A 20,162-nucleotide genomic window follows, 5' to 3' on the forward strand; every position below is an offset into this window, starting at 1 on the left:
TCTGTCTTGTTTGTGTGTTGTCTCCTCCCCAGACTGGGAGCTCCTAGAAGGACCCTTCTCCCCGGAGAGCCTCACAGTCAGGAGGTCCTGGACACGAGCCAGCCCTGGATTCAGGAGGACCTGAGTTCAAATCCGGCCTCAGACTCTTGACACTTACTAGCTGTGTGACCCTGGGCAAGTCACTTAACCCCCATTGCCCCACAAAAACAAAAACAAAAACAAAAAAAGAATGACAGAATTGCAGAGGAGGAGGGAGCTCTGGGATGCAGGCATCTTCTCTGGCCTCTGGTGTACTGCTGCTCTTTCCCAGTTTTGGGTCCTTTATCCAGCTCTGCACACTCAGTAATGCAGGGCCAAGCACAGATCCCTGGGGCAGTCTCACAGAGACCTTCCAGGCTATTGTTAATTACAATTACCATGGTGCTTTAAGGTTTACAGTCACAGCCTGAGGCCTTTGCGAAATGCTTGGCTAAGATCTAGGTGGACCCGGTGGGTGGCATTTCCTGCCCATTTTCTTTTAGCCAGCTTAGTAACCATGTCAGAATAAGAAACATGCTTAGTCTGGCAGGCCTGCTGTTGTACACATACATGACTACAGCATAGGCATATGCATGTATGAATGTGCACGTGCATGCATCAGTATACATGTGTGTATGGGTGACCTGGACATGGGATTGACACTGCCCACTCCGAAGCAGCTCTGCCCTTTACAGTGCTGGTCTTTTCTGGTTATTGCTTCTTTTTCTAGGTGCCATCTGGTTGGATTCAGCCCAGGGTTGCAACTTGTCAGGATCTTTTTGGATCTTAGCTGGCATCTAGTATGTTGGTTTTCTGGGCATCTCTTCAGTACTAGATTCTAGAATTTTCTTGGGAAGCAAAGACAAGGCCACTGACTCTAGACTTCAGATTCTATGCTCATGCTTTTTTCTGGGTGTCCAGGATCCCCTTAGCCCCCTTCCAGACCTGTGGTCCTCCTGCTCTGTGAGATCTGTCTGAAGTCCCAGGCAGTGGCTCTGCATGCTCATGGGCTAGCTCTTTCAGCTGGGTTGGATCACAGATATAGAAGATCAGAGAGAGAGGAATCTTTGAGCACAGACTGTCGACCTGAAGGAGATGAGGAGACTGGAGGGAACCCAGCCTGGCCTGAGCCGGGCCAGCCAGTTCCCACCAGTCATTCTTTGATGTCTACTCTTGACTGTGAATTTGTGAAACAGACATTTATAGCTAGAAATGTTTGATCTCAGTTCAGGTCTCCAGAACAGGCCCTTGGTTTTTAAGGCTTGCTTTTAGAACTTACAGACAAAAATCACAAGAAATATCAGTTTGCTGCTCCTCGGTCCTATCCTCATAGGAAATGAGTGTTTGCAAGGCAGCTGGTGGCACAGTGGATAGAGTGCCAACCTGGAATCAGGAAGAATGGAGTTCAGATCTAGCTGCAGATACTTTCTAACTGTGTGACCTTAGACAAGTCACTTAACCTCTGTCTGCCTCAGTTTCTTCAGCCATAAAATGGGATAATAATAGCACCTACCTCCCAGTGTGGTTCTGAGGATCAGATGAGATGATCATTGTTAAGTCCTTAGCACAGGGCCTGGCACTGATAAGGAAGTGCTTCATGAATGCTTGTTCCCTTTTTTCTCCTTGCAAAGGTGGAAATAATGATTTATAAAAGTAGAAGGAATTTTAATAGCTTGTCTCATATAACCTACCTTAGGCCAAGTGCCTTTAACATTTTTTCGTATTGATTTTAATGAACACCAGAAAAAGAGAAAGAACAATAGAAGAGGAAGCTTTGTGGAGATGTGGTTCTCTATTGTGTAGCTTGCTTTAAATATTTTTTCTATCAATTTCTGTCTGTCTATGCATCCATCTGTCCGTCCGTCTAACATTTTACTTTCAAGATTGTCCTGCTTGTCTGTGTTTCTCTCTGAACTAACTTCTGTTCCCATCATTACATTTGTAAAAATGCTCCAATAATCTCATTTCTTTTCTGCTCTCTTTCTTCTGGCCTTTCTGGCTCTAGCTGTCAATCCTTGCCCTCAATAAAAAAAAGGAAAAACACAATCCCTGTAACAAATGAGCAGGGAGGGGAGGGGGGGAGAGGGAGAGGGGGAGGGGGGGAGAGGGAGGCGGGGGAGAGGGAGAGACAGACAGACAGACAGACACTTTATACAAATCACTTTGCCAACCAAATGAGGGATAGATGGGAATGAGAAGAGACTTGAGGCAAGGACCCTCTTTAGGAGGCTAGCGCAGTGAGAAGTGATGAGGGCCTGAATTAAGATGGTAGCTATGAGTGGAGAGAAGGGGAGGTGGAAGAGAAATGCTATGAAGGTGGAAACAACAATATCTCTCAATGGATCAGCTACATGGGGTGAGTGAGAATAAGGTTTGAGGCCTGGGTGACTGGGAGAATGATGGCGCTTTTTTTTTTTTTAAAGTGAGGCAATTGGGGTTAAGTGACTTGCCCAGGGTCACACAGCTAGTAAGTGTCAAGTGTCTGAGGCCGGATTTGAACTCAGGGACTCCTGAATCCAGGTCCAGTGCTTTATCCACAGCGCCACCTAGCTGCCCCAATGATGGCGCTTTCTACAATAATAGGGAAATTGGGAAGAGGGAAGGGTTTGGGGCAGAAGTTAATGAATTCTGCTTTTGCACATGTTGAGTGTGAGATGCATTTGGGCAGTTCAAGATGCAGTGATTGTAGCTAAGGAGAGATTAGTGCCCAGTAGATCTAGGAGTTGTCTGCCTGAAGAGGACAAGGGAGAGCAGCTTGGAAGGTCCCCAAGTGAGATAGTGAGATGAGTGAAAAGAGAAGGGAGCCCAGGGCAGAATTTGGGGAGATATTCAAAGAGGACAAGTCTGACGGAGAACCAGCAGGGGAGACAGAGATGGGGGAGTTGGACAGATAACAGAACCAGGGAGAACATGTGGAGAACATGCTCATTGCTGTGAAAATGGAGAGAGGAGAGAGTCACCCAGCGGAGAGGTGGAGGTTGTTTGGGACATCTCTGTCTCTGTCTGTCTCTCTGTCTGTGTCTGTCTGTGTGTGTGTCTGTGTGTGTTGGTCTCTCTGTTTCTGTCTCTCTGTCTGTGTCTGTCTGTGTGTGTTGGTCTCTCTGTCTCTGTCTCTCTGTCTGCGTGTGTCTGTGTGTGTTGGTCTCTCTGTCTCTGTCTCTCTGTCTCTCTGTCTCTGTCTCTCTGTCTGTGTCTGTGTGTGTTGGTCTCTCTGTCTGTGTCTCTCTGTCTGTGTGTCTGTGTGTGTTGGTCTCTCTGTCTGTGTCTGTCTGTGTGTGTTGGTCTCTCTGTCTCTGTCTCTCTGTCTGCGTGTGTCTGTGTGTGTTGGTCTCTCTGTCTCTGTCTCTCTGTGTGTGTCTGTGTGTGTTGGTCTCTCTGTCTCTGTCTGTGTCTGTCTGTGTGTGTTGGTCTCTCTGTCTGTCTGTCTGTGTCTGTCTGTGTGTGTTGGTCTCTCTGTCTGTGTCTGTCTGTGTGTATTGGTCTCTCTGTCTCTGTCTCTCTGTCTGTGTCTGTCTGTGTGTGTTGGTCTCTCTGTCTCTGTCTCTCTGTCTGTGTGTCTGTGTGTGTTGGTCTCTCTGTCTCTGTCTCTCTGTGTGTCTGTGTGTGTTGGTCTCTCTGTCTCTGTCTCTCTGTCTGCGTGTGTCTGTGTGTGTTGGTCTCTCTGTCTCTGTCTCTGTCTCTCTGTCTGTGTCTGTCTGTGTGTGTTAGTCTCTCTGTCTCTGTCTCTCTGTGTGTGTTGGTCTCTCTGTCTCTGTCTCTCTGTCTGTGTCTGTCTGTGTGTGTTGGTCTCTCTGTCTCTGTCTGTGTCTGTCTGTGTGTATTGGTCTCTCTGTCTCTGTCTCTCTGTCTGTGTGTGTTGGTCTCTCTGTCTCTGTCTTTCTGTCTGCGTGTGTTTGTGTGTGTTGGTCTCTCTGTCTCTGTCTCTCTGTCTGTGTCTGTCTGTGTGTGTTGGTCTCTCTGTCTCTGTCTGTGTCTGTCTGTGTGTATTGGTCTCTCTGTCTCTGTCTCTCTGTCTGTGTCTGTCTGTGTGTGTTGGTCTCTCTGTCTCTGTCTCTCTGTCTGCGTGTGTCTGTGTGTGTTGGTCTCTCTGTCTCTGTCTCTCTGTCTGTGTCTGTCTGTGTGTATTGGTCTCTCTGTCTCTGTCTCTCTGTCTGTGTGTCTGTGTGTGTTGGTCTCTCTGTCTCTGTCTCTCTGTCTGTGTGTGTCTGTGTGTGTTGGTCTCTCTGTCTCTGTCTCTCTGTCTGTGTCTCTCTGTGTGTGTCTGTGTGTGTTGGTCTCTCTGTCTCTGTCTCTCTGTCTGTGTCTGTCTGTGTGTGTTGGTCTCTCTGTCTCTGTCTGTGTCTGTCTGTGTGTGTTGGTCTCTCTGTCTCTGTCTGTGTCTGTCTGTGTGTGTTGGTCTCTCTGTCTGTCTCTCTGTCTGTGTCTGTCTGTGTGTGTTGGTCTCTCTGTCTGTGTCTGTCTGTGTGTATTGGTCTCTCTGTCTCTGTCTCTCTGTCTGTGTCTGTCTGTGTGTGTTGGTCTCTCTGTCTCTGTCTCTCTGTCTCTGTCTCTCTGTCTGTGTCTGTCTGTGTGTGTTGGTCTCTCTGTCTCTGTCTCTCTGTCTGTGTGTCTGTGTGTGTTGGTCTCTCTGTCTCTGTCTCTCTGTCTCTGTCTCTCTGTCTGCGTGTGTCTGTGTGTGTTGGTCTCTCTGTCTCTGTCTCTCTGTCTCTGTCTCTCTGTGTCTGTCTGTGTGTGTTAGTCTCTCTGTCTCTGTCTCTCTGTGTGTGTTGGTCTCTCTGTCTCTGTCTCTCTGTCTGTGTCTGTCTGTGTGTGTTGGTCTCTCTGTCTCTGTCTGTGTCTGTCTGTGTGTATTGGTCTCTCTGTCTCTGTCTCTCTGTCTGTGTGTGTTGGTCTCTCTGTCTCTGTCTCTCTGTCTGCGTGTGTCTGTGTGTGTTGGTCTCTCTGTCTCTGTCTCTCTGTCTGTGTGTGTCTGTGTGTGTTGGTCTCTCTGTCTCTGTCTCTGTCTCTCTGTGTGTGTCTGTGTGTCTCTCTGTCTCTGTCTCTCTGTGTCTGTCTGTGTGTGTTAGTCTCTCTGTCTCTGTCTCTCTGTGTGTGTTGGTCTCTCTGTCTCTGTCTCTCTGTCTGTGTCTGTCTGTGTGTGTTGGTCTCTCTGTCTCTGTCTGTGTCTGTCTGTGTGTTGGTCTCTCTGTCTCTGTCTCTCTGTCTGTGTGTGTTGGTCTCTCTGTCTCTGTCTCTCCCCTCCACTCCCTGTTTCTCCTATCTTTCTGATCATTCCTTCTCTGCCTCCTTTGCTGGACCCTCATCCAAGTCATTCTGACCCTGAATGTCCCCCAAGGCTGCGGCCTGGGCCCTCTTCTCTTCTCCCTCTGTACTGTTTCTCGGGGTGATCTCAGCAGCTCCCATGGGTTTAATGACTCTCTCTACACTGAATATTCTCAAACCTACTTATTCTGCCCCAGCCTCTCTGCTGACCTCCAGTCTTACATCTCCAGCTGCCTTTCAGGCATCTCAAACTGGGTGTCCAGTAGACATCTTAAATTCAGCTTCTCCGTGACAGAACTTGTTGTCTTTCCCCCTAAATCCTTCTGCCCTCCTACCTTCCCCAGTCCCCATGGCTTTCAATCTGGGTGTCCTGCTCTCACCCCGCCCCCCAAACCCCCATATCCAAGCTGTTGCCAAGGCCCATTGATTTCACCTCTCCAGCAGCCCCTGAATACGCTCCCTTCTCCCTGATGCTGTCATCCCCTCATGCCTGACTACTGCAATAGCTGCCGGGTGGTCTGCCTGCCTCAAGTCTCTCCCATCTTCAGTCCATCTTCCATTCGGCTACCAGTGATTTTCCTAAAGTGCAGGATAACCGTATCATCTCCTAGTCAAGAAACCCCAGGGGCTCCTTGTCACCTCCATGATCAAATATGAAACCCTCTGTTCAGCAGTCAGAGCCTTTCATAACCTAGCCCCGTCCTGCTTTACACCTTACTCCCTGAAATGTACACTTTGATTCAGGGACGCCGGCCTCCTGGCTGCTCATTGAACAGCACACACCATCCTTTGGCTCTGGGCATTTTCTCTGTTTGATCCTCATGCCCAGAAATCTCTCTTTCTGCTCCGACTACTGACCTCCTTGGCTTCCTTTAAGTCCCAACTAAAATCCTATTGTTTATTGGAAGTCTTCCCCAACCCCTCCTTAATTCTACTGCCTTCTGTTAATTATTTCCTTTTTATCCTGTATGTAGCTTACTTTGTATGCTTTTTTACATATGATCTTCCCCATTAGATTGTAAGCTGCTTGAGGGCAGGAATTGTCTTTTGACTCTGTGTGTGTGTGTGCGCGCGCGCGTGCTTAGCACATCTTAGTAAATGTGTATTGATTAAGTGATTTATTGACAGTCTCAAATATTAGAGAAAGATAAAAGAGATTCAAGATTGAGAAAAGGCCATTCTGTTTGGCAATTAAGAAATCATCGTTAACTTTGCAAAGGGCAATTTTATTTGATTGAATAAAATGGGAACCCAGATGGCATAGGGTCTAGAGTTGAGTGAGAGGAGAGGATGGGGAGGTGCTGATTGCTCTTTTTTTTTTTTTTGGTGAGGCAATTGAGGTTAAGTGACTTGCCCAGGGTCACATAGCTAGTAAGTATCAAGTATCTGAGACTGGATTTGAACTCAGGTCCTCTTGAATCCAGGGCCAGTGCTCTATCCACTGTGCCACCTAGCTGCCCCGTGCTGATTGCTTTTTAATGAAATATAATTTTTGGAAAATAAACACACATTTTCTCTCTTTCCCTTCCATCTGTTCTCCCTCCCCACATTGGGAGGAAACAGCAACAAAAACAAAATCCTTGTATTAAATACACATGGTCAAGAAAACCAAATTCCTACATGGGTGATGTCCAAAAAGTCTGTCTCATTCTGCACCATGAGTCCATCCTGTCTCTTTCAGGAGGTGGGTGGCAGATTTCATCATCAGTCTCTGAAATCATGGTTGATCACTGTCTTAGAGATTTTAGTCTCTCCAAGTTACTTACTTTTACAGGGTTGTCATTATATAAATTGTTTTACTTCTGTCCACCCACTGCACTCAGCATCATTTCATACAAGTCTTCCCAGGTTTCCTAAGGAGTTTAACCATGAAGGGAAGAAGAAATATGGCACAAGAGCTGGCAGGAGGGTTTGGATCAAGTGAGGGTTTTTTTCTTTTTTTTTCCTTGTTTTTGGTTGGGCAATGAGGGCTAAGTGACTTGCCTAGGGTCACACAGCTAGTAAGTGTCAAGTGTCTGAAGTTGGATTTGAACTCGGGTCCTCCTGAATCCAGGGCCAGTGCTTTATTCACTGCACCACCTATCTGCCCTGCTTTTTTTTTCTTTTTCTTATTTATGTATTTCTTATTTTTTTTCAAGTGAGGGTTTTTTAAGCATGGGAATGATCTTGACCTGCTTGTAGGCCTCAGGACAGGAGCCTAGATGAAGAGAGATGGATTATAAGAAAGAGAGTAGAAATAGGAGTGGCAGCAGTTGGCTGGAGAAGTGGAGAGGGGTGGTTCAAGGACAGATGTCAAGGACTTTGACTTGGCAATAGAAGGGCTGCCTTTTCTTTTGAGACTGGAATGAAGGTATGTTGAGAGGAGGAGGGGTGCTGTTTTTTCAGTGATGTGTGATGGGGGGACCTCAGCTAAGACAGAAGGGGAAGAAGTTGCTGTGGCAGACTAGAGGAGAGATGAATAGGTTAGGAAAGCTGCTGTGGAGAATGGGCTAGCAAATCAATTTGGGAGGAATAGAATGTTTGCTTTGCTATCATGAAGGCCCAGGAGAGGTCAGATGATAGAAATTTTTGGAGGGCCTAGTCAGCAGTTTTGTGATTCCCTCCATCTTCATTAAGGAATCAAGGAGTCATCAGTGGCAGTAATCCTGTGCTGGGGCTTGGTCAACTATGATTGGCAGTAGGACAAAGGTGGAAAGAATCCTGAATGGAGGCTAGTGTAGACGTGAGTCAGTTAACCAAGGGGTCAAGATAGGGGATGGGAGGAGAGTAGCCAGTGCAGGGTTGATGGTGAAAGACAGAACGGAGGGGTAGAAGGATGGGATGACAAAGTACAGGGTTAGGAGTCATAAGGCAAGAGAAGGACGGAATGAATGATTATATCAGATAAAAGGATTTCAGACTCCATGAAGGTGGAAGTAGAACACTGGGGGTTGGCAGAGTGAAGAATGTGACCATCATTGTGTGTAGCTGAGGTGGAAGGAGGAGTCGGTTGTGGGAGAAGTCAGGGGATTTGAAGGGGGTCAGGAGATGGAGAAGAAAGAGACTGTAAACCAGGCACTGAAGTCCTTGAGGAAGGAAGGTAGATACTAGGCACCAGGATGGGATTTGGGCCATAAATTGCATGAACCTCAAAGGAAGAGAAGGTGATTAGTGAAGGTCGGCGAAGGTCTGGAAGGGATGTTTTGACTCCTCCACTGAAGTCTGTGAGATGAGAAGTCCCTCACATTTAACACTCTGGTAATTTCACAATGCCTAGTAAACCTTTGGGTTTTTTTTTTTTGGGGGGGGGCGTCTTTACTCACTCATTTGATAGTTTTCATGGGTGTTTGATCAGAATGCATGAGCACCGTGGCTCTGTGAGCATTGGCAGCGCTGGCTCGCATCTCTGTGCAGAAGCATCAGTCATAATGTACAGGCAAGTAAAACTGACATTTTAGCATTTTTCCATTAAAAGCTTGGTTGAAAATCCTTAAGGAAATAAGTCTCTACTCCATTCCATTCACTTGTGTGTTCTCAGAAACTATTATGTCACAGAAGTGGGAATCATTGGCTCTTTCTCAATAATGTGAAGCTTTGTGCCTTTTTTTATGTTCTGGTTTATGGTACATATTCCACCATTGGAGGCTGAGGACAGAAGCCAACCTGATTTCCAGAGCTGTGTGTGAATGTCTAGTAATGTGCAACGTCACATTAATTTCAAGGACACTGGAAACAGGAATGTCAAAACCAGTATTTGCTTAGCCAAGTAAGACCAATAGCAGTGAAAGAACTTAATTCTAGCATATACCAGGATAGAAATATTGGGAAACTTTTTTAAAGAAAGAAAATGAAGATGTCATTTTTTAGACATATAATTTTCTGATATGAGATTTATTTGATGTATTTCACAATGTATTGTAGATGTCTTTCAAAATAATATTTATGCCATATCCATTCAAATGCTTTGTCTAAAGACTTGTCAAGTATAGCTACGTGTTGTACCTCACTTAGCAGGCCAGATCCACAAACTAAAGCATTTATTTACTACTTACTTGGGAAGCTTTGTGTTAAGTGCTGGGGATATGAAGAAAAGTAAATCTTCCAAAGAAAGTTCAGTAATTTTTATTGATATATTTTGTTTGTATATCACCTGCATATCCTCTTGCATCTCACCCACTTGCAGAGAACCATCCTTTTTTTCCCTAGGTAATTTAATCATTTTATTAATACACCCAGAAGGTTATTCATAACAGGATGGTCATTTGGCCATCTCTCTCAGACCAGAAACAATCATGGTGGCAGACTCACAGTTCATACCCCTTCAGAACAGTAGGTATAAGCAAGCATAGTGAAAAGAGGAAGAAGGGAAAAACATTTCCATAAAACTCACCAACATGTCACTAAAGGCTGATTTTATTGGTGACATTCCACGCACATGGTTTCCCATCTTTGGATTCTCAGCTGCCACAAAAAGTGTTGCTGTATGGTTTCGGATGCTTATGTGGCCTTTCTTTTTGTCATTCTCTCCCTGATTTATATCCCTAACAATCAAATCTCTGGATCAAACTCTATGAACTTTTGGGTATTTTGGGGGACATAATTCCACCTTACTTTCCAGATGGGTTGGATGACTTCACAGCTGCATCAGTAATGCATTCATGTGCCTGTTTGTTCACACCCCTCCAAAATGAACTGTTCCTATATTGTGTTGTCTTTGTCACCTTGCTAGCCATGAGGTGAAAGCTCAAGGTTGTTTTAATTTGTATCTCTCATATTATTAGTGAATTTGAACAGAGTCAGACATATGGCCCTCGATACTCCCTAGTGCATCCCAAATCAGATTAAAATGTAATTGGAAAATATTTAACAAAATAAGCAAAAATCCAATGAAATGTAGATAATATAAATATGTGGTTGTGGCCCACAAGGGATCCTTATGTATGGCTTAGTGACCCCTGTTTCTATTTGATTTTTGACAAAGTTCTTTCATGTAGTTGTTAATAGTTTGCATTTCTTCTTTTGTGAACTGCATATTCACATCCTTTGACCACTTATCTTTTGGAGAATGGCTTTTGCTCATGTATTTCTGTTTATTTTCTCTATGTCTTGGATATCAGACCCTTATCAAAGGTACTTGATACAAAGATTGTCCCAGCTGAACATTTCCATCTTATCCTTCCTTGTTTCATTCATTTGTTTATGAAAAATCTTTTCAATTTGATGTACTCACAGTTACCTAGTTTGTCTTTTGTAATTGCCTTACTCCTTACCCACTGGTGTGAAAGACCTGTCATTTATTTCTCCTCCCATTCTTTTTTATGGTGTGATTTTTTTTTTTTGGTGAGGCAATTGGGGTTAAGTGACTTGCCCAGGGTCACACAGCTAGTAAGTGTCTGAGGCTGGATTTGAACTCAGGTACTCCTGAATCCAGGGCTGGTGCTTTATCCACTGTGCCATCTAGCTGCCCCCTATGGTATGATTTTTAACATTCAGGTTATGAATCCTTTTTAAACTGAGTGTGGAATATGTTGTAAGGTCCCGGTTAGGAGCTTACAGTCGAATGGGGGAGATAACAAGCACCCATGTAAGTTTTCACAGGCTGTGTACAGAACATGGAATACAAGGTCATTTTGGGAGGGAGGGTGATGGCTGCTGGGGGATGGATCAGCAAGGGCTTCATGAGGAAAGAGGCATGTGAGCAGGGAAGAAGGACAGCCACTGCCATGGCATGTGTGGACAGAGGTGAGGAACAGGGAGTAGAAAGGCCATTGTGGCCAGGACACGGAACATAAGCTCAAGTGTAAGAAGAGTGGAAAGGGAGGAGGAGCCGGGTTTAGCAGAGATTTAAACGTTAATGAAAGTTCTATTTATCTGAGAGGTACCTGGGAGCCACTCTAGTTTGTGTGTGTATGGGGGGGAGCGTGAGGGAATTTACATGATCAGACGCCTTAATAAAATCACTTTGGCAGCTTGGTGGAAAGTGGATTATCATAGGAAAAGGTTTGAGACCAGGATGATTATAAAATATTATTTGTAAAATGAATTTTTCTAGGTTTTATAGTGAATATTCCAAACTTTTGCATTTACTTGATTATTTTATTTTGTTTTAATTTTTTTGGTGAGGCAATTGGGGTTAAGTGACTTGCCTAGGGTCATACAGCTAGTAAGTGTCAAGTGTCTGAGGTCAGATTTGAACCCAGTTCCTCCTGACTCCAGGGCCAGTGCTCTATTCTCTGTGTCACCTAGCTGCCCCTACTTGATTATTTTAGAAATGCATTTTTAGGGAATTAAAAACTTTTTTATGTATTACATGTTGTTGATATAGCTCATGGTCTCATGGACCATTTTTGGAATCATGGTGTCTGGGAAATGCCCCTTTCTCTTTGGACGTAATAGCTGTCAGTTGTTTGCCCAATCTTCTGTGTCCCCTTCCTGCTTTTTAGGCAGTGTGGAAGATAACTCATCCCTTTCCAAGAGTTAGGAACCTTACATTGAATGTATTAGGGCTCATATACATATCATGTAGCTGTGCTGAGGCTTTGCCTAAAGTCCACTGGGCCGAAGGGAGAGCTGAAACCTCCCAAGCATTTGGTAGCCTCTGATTCAGAGACCTGTTTCCCAGAATCTGAACTGATCTGAGAGTCATCATCTCATTCTTAATAAATTTGGATTGCTTCAGAATTACTGAAGAATTTCAATCTCGAATAAGGTTTAATGGTGTAATCATGTATTGTTTGGTTCTTTGTTATCTTTTTGTCAAGAGCTTTGTGAGTTGAGTAACTGCTATAGAAAAATATGTTTCAAAAAATAACCAGGGGCAGCTGGGTGGAGCAGTCGATAAGGCACCAGCCTTGCATTCAGGAGGACCTGAGTTCAAACCCAGCCAAACACTTACTAGCTGTGTGACCCTGGGCAAGTCACTTAACCCCCATTACCCTGCCAAAAACAAAAACAAAAACAAAATAACCAAAGGAGAGCTCTTGAATGTATTTAATTCTAACAAAATGTATTTGTATTGACTTGGTATATTTGATACTATTTATTTCCTACAATTTGTAATTTTTTTCCTTTTCAACAGGGGCATAAGAAAATGGTGGCAGGCCCTTCCTCCCAACAAGAAAGAGCTATTTAAAGAAAGTGTCAAGAAGAACAAATGGAAATTATTCCTGGGCTTGAGTAGTTTGGGAGTATTATTTGTCGTCTTTTATTTTACTCACCTGGAGGAGAGTCCAGTCACAGGACGGAAAAAGTTACTAGTGTTGGGGAAAGAACAGTTCATGATGTTATCACAAATGGAATATGAAGCAGTAAGTAGTAAAAGTAGTGAAAATCTTTTTTAGAATGTTCCTGACATAGCCTTTTATTTAAAGCAAGTAAGGAAGGGCCTGTGTGAGCAGTGGGTTAGCCTTGGAACCCAGAGACTTGGCATGGATTTCACATGCCTGGGCTGGGGCTGGGGTCGGAGCCTCACTGCTTGTGTTTGCTGGTTCTGTGCCTGCATTTCCGTCCTCCAAAGCAGTTACAGAATAAAATATGTTGATTTTGGTGTTAATGTTGGGAAAAAAATGATCCTGGTTTTTAGAAACCTTAGTTAGTTGTCTGGGCAGTGTCATCGCAGCTGAATGTATGAAGAATTAAAACTTTCTTGGCTGTATGTTAAAGGTAGGTACGGTTGATGCCAAAAACCATTCCCCTTTCCTGAGTGGGAAGATAATTGAACAGAAGAGACGAGTGTCTCTGGAGAAGTGCAAGCTTCTGTCCGTGAAGTGACACTTTGGCATCACATACTGTGTGCATGGCCTTGCTTGGTGCTGCTGCGGGTTCCCAGAGGTCAGTGGGACCTCTCCCTCCTGCTGTCAGTGAGGACAGAGTTTGCTTAAAGGTCTTCAGGGTTTCACACATGCTTAGGGTTTAATCAGAGACAGTTTACAGATGAACAAGGATAATAGGAGCAAGCATTGATCGAGTGCTTTAAGGTGTTTGAGGCTCTTTCCATGCATCAGTTTGTTTGGTCCTCAGAATGGTCCTGACACAGGTGCTGAGATGATGGGCGCAGCTGATGACACCCAAACTCCACAGTATCTGGGTGAATTCTCCTCAGTGCCAGTCCAGCCCTGCCCCAGAGGCCGGGCATTCTCACAGGCCCTTTGCTGCTTCTCTTCAGGCTCGCTGGAGGCTGGCACCTCATCTCCCTGGTGCTGGTGTTCTCTGCTTTCTCAAGGAGCCTCATGTCATACTTACACATGTTATTGGGGCACCTTGTGTTCTACATAGACTTATTCCCACTGGAATCTAAGTTCCTTGAGGTTAAGGATGGTTTCACTCTGCCCAGTGCCTAGTACCATCCTCTTGGACATCATAGATAATGAAAAATGTTGGCTGGATTGGATTAAGTTTTGTGAAGTTGGGCTCAGAGGGGCCTGCGGTAGACTGAGGTGGCATTTGTTTTTCCTGCCTCTAAGAAGCCTAAAATACGTTTTCGAAAGTCTCGGGTGAGGAGCCCCCATTAAAGATCCATTCTGGTGTGAAAAGAAAAGAGACCGAGTTCACTGGTGGCTTGGGTGACAGCTCCCTTTGTCTCTGAACCAGTTTTATTGTCTGTCATCCCCATAGTACCTGTGTTCTAGAAACATGTTACCACCACTATGTTAGAAGATCAAAAAAGCCCAGAAAACATGGTAGTCAGCAGACATTTCACTTACTTGCCAAGTAGAGAAAGGTAGAGGTCGTTTCAAATATAAACTTGCTAGTAAAACTTTACAAAGGATGGAAAATTATGAGCATTATCTTTTCATGAAGCAAGGATGTGCAATAGAAGGTAAAACCAGATTAGAGAAAGTTTGGCAAGAGATCCAAAAAAGCAAGATTACCCCAAGGACATTTAATGAAGAAAATGGAAGGAAGACAACAAACAGAAGAAAAATGGGAAAGATCTGTAAAGTCACCGTAACAAAATATTTTCACTATCAAGGACAGTGGAATTATCATCATGCTGGCACCCTAGAATTACAGTCTTGTTCATATTTGTGGGGATGTACCTAAAGGAAACAAAGACAAGGAAAGTGGCCAGATTGTACCAAGTGTGCGTAGGGCATACCTGGAGCAAGAGTCCACATACAGAGGATCTTCAGAGTAATTTCCAGGGAGCGGAACAGGGAAGATAGGCATTTTAGGAAGAGGCAAGGAAGGAGTGAATTCTAGGCCTTGGGGACAGCCTGTGCAGAGACAGGACATGGAATGTCACATAGAGGGAATAGCACATCGGCCAATTTGGCTGAAGCATAGAGTGAGTATGTGAGAGTAATGTGCTTGAAGCCTGGGAAGATCATCTGGAGCCTTCTGTCAGAGCCAGGTTGGGAAGGGCTTTAAAAGAGGCACGGAGGAGCCCTTGGAGATTCTGGAGGAGGTGAGTGACATGATTACACCCGGCAGCAACCAGCTGTGTAGGTCTCTTCTTTGAGGACCCACCTGGCAGAGTTTGGAGAAGCGTTTTGTCAGAAGGCGGGCTCCAGGACATAGATTTTTTACCGTCCTAGTTGCTTATGGAAATGGTCTAGGAAAGCATGAGAGAGATTTTGTTGTCTGAAAACCAGGCAGGCCAAGTAAGTTTGGAAGGCAGATTATTTACAAATTGTTTCCTGACTGTGCCGTACGTTGGCGCTGCTGAAATCTAGGCCTCTTGAAGTAGTAGGTGTGGACAAGCGAAAGTATTAACCCAAAAGGCTGGTTCACAGTCATTTGTTCCATTTAATTCTGTTTAGTTTATTCATTTATGTGTAATTCAGTAGTTACATATGAAATAATGAGCATTTAGACCATTGCTAACTACAAATCAAATGGTATTATGAATGATACAATGTTGAATAATTTCAGGATTGAAAGTAGCTTTTGAATTTATTTCAACTGATGCTGCTTTGTATTCTAATGTTTTTTTTTCACAGTGCAGTTTCTTTAACGGTGTGTGTCCCAAGGACTGATTAGAGAAAACAAACATGAATGCCTGTAAGAGAACATTATCATACAGTTATAAGGTGCTAACACTGTATTTAGTGCTAGAGAGCTTTTCTCCCAGTAATGGTAATTTCATTTGAATATCTTCTTCAAACCAGGTTAATATAATTGCTTTATTTCTTCTGGGTTTTAACATGTTTCATACCCTAAGATAAGTTGTTGCAAGGAACTGTGCATTATTTTTAATAGGCTTCGTTTATTTCTTTCCAGAATATTTGGGAAATAAAATATATTAATCTTTAAGAGAAAACCCCAAACAAACTATAAGGTTCACTCAAGTTTGAAATAGTTACCTGTGGGTTATGTTATTTGTGGGGGAGGGAGGTTCAAAATATTGTATGATTATGCCAAGACTGCTTTAAAAAAAAAACCCTAAACCACCCACTTTAAAATGTAACATATTAGAGGAAAATTTTGAAAATGTATGCCTATGTAAGGAAAATTCATATTTTGTCTTAAGTAGATGAAATTATCTTTCTCCAGTATTCTGAATTCTATCAAAGTAAACTCTGATCCAGCTTTATGGAAGAAAGGAAGTGTTTTTAATCATGGTGGCACTTCATCAGTAACCTGGGGAGAAAATGGCACATCTATTAATGCTGAAATTTCAATAATCTCCTGTCAGTGTGTGTGAATAAAACTTTAAATTAATGATACATCTAGGGGTCCCTCTTCTCCTCCCCCAAACCCAGTTAGGTTCAGTGTATTTTCAGTCCACTGGGCCATAAAAATAATTATCTTCTGTGTTTCACTTTTCTCTGTGATACTCATTTTTCTCTTGATGACAAAATGTTTTCTCCATACAAAATTTCATTTCATACATTATTTTACAGTTAGCAGAATAAAAAACCATTTAAATGTGTTTCTTGTTTTCATATGCATAAAAAAGATGAATTTCATTTTAATTTAAAATGATTCAGATAAAAAATCTTAATCATTAATAGTTGTCCAAGATAATGAAGTATATTAATTTAACATGAATAATTCAAATTTCAAGAATTTAGAACTGTGATTTAATATATGTAGATCTTTGCATACATCTTTAAAAAGGAGAATTAAAATCTGTTGGCAGTTGGATCTTTTCCCATAAAACATTTTGAACTGTTTACAGCATTAAAAATGTCTAAATTAGAACCCCCCTTTTTTTTGTTAATCATGCAGTGGATGGAGGAATTTAAAAATGATCTGCTGACTGAGAAAGATCCCAGATACCTGGCCGTGAAAAAAGTTTTGCAGCATTTGGTAGAAAGCAACAAAGACATCCCAGGCATCTCAGACTTCAAGTGGATTATTCACTTGGTGGATAAGCCTGCCATAAATGCCTTTGTTCTTCCCGTAAGTACGTTTCCCCAATTAGATTTCAGCGTTAGATTGGTGACCTCTGTTTTCTCTGTGGCTCCAGCAGCTTACCGTCTGGTGCTCTTTTCTTTTTGTGTATGCGCAGAACGGGCAAGTGTTTGTTTTCACTGGTCTCCTCGAGGCAGTCACTGATATTCACCAGTTGACTTTCCTTTTGGGCCATGAGATCGCTCACGCGGTGCTTGGACATGCTGTAAGTACTAGCATTCAGTTGTTAGAATGGTTGTCATCATCACGGATTAATTGCCTCAAGAGTATAGAATGTTTTGATGTTCATTTTTTTCTCACAGAGGGAACAGTAAAAAGAACAAGTTATATTCTGCCATCTAAGAAATTGTGGCAAGAGAAGACCATTCGGGATGGTGGAGAGAGCTCCAGGGTTGGAGTCAGGATTCCTGCCTCTCTTCAGCCACTTCACCTCCCTGGGCCTCAGTTTCCTTCTCTGTAAAATGAGGCGGTTGAATGAGATTATTTCTAGGATCGCTTCTCACTCTTAAGTTCTACAAACGTCGGAACGTTCTGAAGAAGATGGCGGTTATTTGCTGTAATCGTTTGTAACTTTTAATTCTTAGCACGTCACAGGATAGTAGTGTTTTAGAGTTGGAAGGGACCTCATGGGTCATTTAGTCCAGCCCATCCCTACTCTCCATGAGCACATGCTTCCTGAGAAGTGGTTGTCAGCTTTGCCGGAGGCCTTCTGGTGAGGAGCTTCTGCCATCAGCCAGGGCAGCCCCCTCCACTTTGGGATGGTGGTGAGTTTCTCCTGACATCAAGCCTTGGTTTACCTTTTTGCAGCTCTGGCTCATTGCTCAATAAAATTGATCCATGTCTTGAAAACATCTGACAATAGAGGAAATGTTCCATTCCCTTATGCCTTCCAGCCCATGCTGGTGTACAGGCAGCTGAGAAGAAAGCCAAGGAAGAAACTGAGGAGGAGAGAGGCCACTCTCCCGCTTGTCGGCAAACCTCTTCTGTACCCAGGAGCTGCCCTTTGATGGCTACACTGCCAAGTCTTTTTTTTTTAATCATAACTGAGAATGACCTGTTTATTATAAACAAATTAGCATAGCACACATAACAGGATCCATCTTTAGGCAGATTGACCAAATAGCTGTACACAGTCTAATAAAATGGTGGTCACCGATGGTCAAAGTAATCCCATAATCAGTGAGATCCGTAGATATAATTTAGTCCAACTTGATGAAGCTGATGTCTTTGGCATACTGACGGAAGCGCTGGCGGCTGGTGGCACATGTTCAGGCTGTACTTGCAGATCAGGCCATGCCGGTTCAAACACACACGGCACAACCAAGACCCCTGGCCTAATTTTCGAGGGTGGCTCCAGTAGAGCTGCTGGTGACCCATGGTGCCGCTAGCAAAGACGTGAGAAGAAAAGTTGCCAAGTCTTTTTTAGCAAAGTTTTTGGACTCATATTCAAAAGGAGTGTTTAATGATAAGAGAATCCGATTATTGAACCAGGAAGAAGAGACAAGTGGTGGCAGGTACCTACATGGCTGGCACATTCCCCTGGTTTGGGGAGACTTCATCTCCATCTCCATCATTTCCTTGACAAATGCACTCTGATCTGGGCCATTTCTTGTCGCCTTGGCTCAGACAGCATCATTGAGAGCTGGGAAGCCAGTGCCCCAGAGTCCGGAGGCGTCTTTGTCCATGCTGACCACGGATGTCCTTCTGAGCAAATGGAGTGAGGGCTTGGAAGCTTTCTTTATGCATCCAGGGTTAGGTGGCTAACTTTGCCCTACTTCCTGCTTGGTAGATGGCAGAATGACTTTGATTTTTCTCCCTACTATTTTTTTTTCCCATGAAGACAACTTTTATTTTTCTTCTTTCTACATTTATTTAAATATACATTTATTTCCATTATGTTTTACCAAAATTGAGAAAACAACAGGAGTCAAAAAGCAATCCCTTTTATTGTAATTATATATTTATATATATATATATATATATATACACACCCACACCCACACTCACACTCTCTCTTTCTCTCTCTCTCTCTCTTCCAATGTAGGTTCAGTTACATATCTTTCTCTCTGAGGTGCTGTTTTCACTGACCTCAGCAGCCTGCTCAGTGGGCAGCTATTGTGGTGGGATTAGTCTTACACTGAAATGACCCCCTGAATCTCCATCAGAAGAAGCCACAGAGCCCAAGCTGTGCCCATGTTACAGGGCACATACCAAGGAGCTTTCTCTTCCTCTCGAGGGTATTCCTGCTACTCCTTAGCAGAGCAGAGGAGATGGAAGGTTTTCCTCCTAGAGAGGCGAGTGTTAATGGTTTCCTGTCCCTTAGATTAACTTCAATTTCCATTGCCATCATGGAGTTTAAAGGGGGATGGTCAGAGCTATTCACTGTACAAAGCAGTACGAATTGCCCTTCCTTTCTTCCCCCTGACTCGTTCCCACTCTTAGAACCCGGCTTTCTTGAAGCCTCCTGGATGAAGGCTTCTGTGTGTGAGGTAGTGCGTTTTGATTCGTCAGCCTCTTTACTCTAGGCTGTGGAGCCCGTGTTGCCTGGTCCATTCTGACTGTTTTGTGACAGCTCAATCAATCCTGGCCATCCATCACTTTGGAAACATTTTAATATGCACTACATCTGTGTGTCTGGCATCGCATCCCGTGCCTTGTAGTCAGCATATTGTCGTGATCTCGATCATGGTGCATCAGTAAAGAAATGAGCAATTACAATCATTAGATGAGGCATCAGATATCAAATAACAGCTCTGAAGACTGAAAATACTAATATTTCTTTTGCACATTTCTTAAATGTTGCCAACATTTTAAAGTTTTTCTTTTTGAGACCCAATTTTTATTTAATAATAATAGTGATGATGATACAAGCCTATATCTGTAGAGCACTTTAAGATTTGCAGAGTGCTTTGCATATGTCATCTCATTTGATCCTTCCTACTGGACTGGGAGGTAGATGCTGTTAGTTCCATCTGACTTACATGGAACCTGGGCTTTACAGTGATGAAGGGACTTGCCCAGGGTCACACAGCTAGTAAATGTTTGAATCAGGATTTAAACTTGGGTCTTCCTGGCTGAAAACCCAGCATTCTGTCTACAGTATCACACCGACTCTCTTCTCCCTCCCTCCTCATCCTCACTTTTTCCTTTTATATCACCTTAGTTAAAGCAATTAACTAATCATATATAATACATGCCTATATTTGTGTTCAAACATACTTTTTTTCTTTTTTCTTTTTTTTGTGGGGCAGTGAGGATTAAGTGACTTGCCCAAGGTCACACAGCTAGTAAGTGTCAAGTGTCTGAGGCTGGATTTGAACTCAGGTCCTCCTGAATCCAGGGCCAGTGCTTTATCCACTGCACCATCTTGCTGCCCCATCAAACATACTTCTGTATTTAGCAAGGGGGTCTCTGACTTTTTTGTTTGTTCGTGGGAGGGGGCGAGCCTGTGGTCTTTTAAGACTACATATGTCAGCAAGTGTAATGATTGGAATGACGCCACCTGCTGGAGACTTACTGTAGAAGAGTTCCACCCATGAAGCGAA

General features: G+C 43.5%; 1 protein-coding gene and 1 pseudogene across 4 annotated transcripts in view; one reads left to right on the forward strand and one right to left on the reverse strand.

Annotated features, from left to right (window-relative positions):
• The window catches only part of OMA1 (OMA1 zinc metallopeptidase), a 66,857-nt gene that overhangs the window by 18,396 nt on the left and 28,299 nt on the right, over positions 1-20,162 (forward strand). For all 4 annotated transcript variants that reach the window (XM_043964076.1, XM_043964079.1, XM_043964078.1 and 1 more), the window contains 3 exons: positions 12,338-12,566; positions 16,432-16,605; positions 16,715-16,822. In XM_043964076.1, coding sequence (XP_043820011.1) covers positions 12,338-12,566; positions 16,432-16,605; positions 16,715-16,822 — 511 coding nt within the window. The remainder of the gene's footprint in view (positions 1-12,337; positions 12,567-16,431; positions 16,606-16,714; positions 16,823-20,162) is intronic.
• Positions 17,817-18,012, reverse strand: LOC122726395 (annotated as a pseudogene).

Source organism: Dromiciops gliroides, chromosome 4, assembly GCF_019393635.1.
Source record: "Dromiciops gliroides isolate mDroGli1 chromosome 4, mDroGli1.pri, whole genome shotgun sequence".
Taxonomy (NCBI): Eukaryota; Metazoa; Chordata; class Mammalia; order Microbiotheria; family Microbiotheriidae; genus Dromiciops; species Dromiciops gliroides.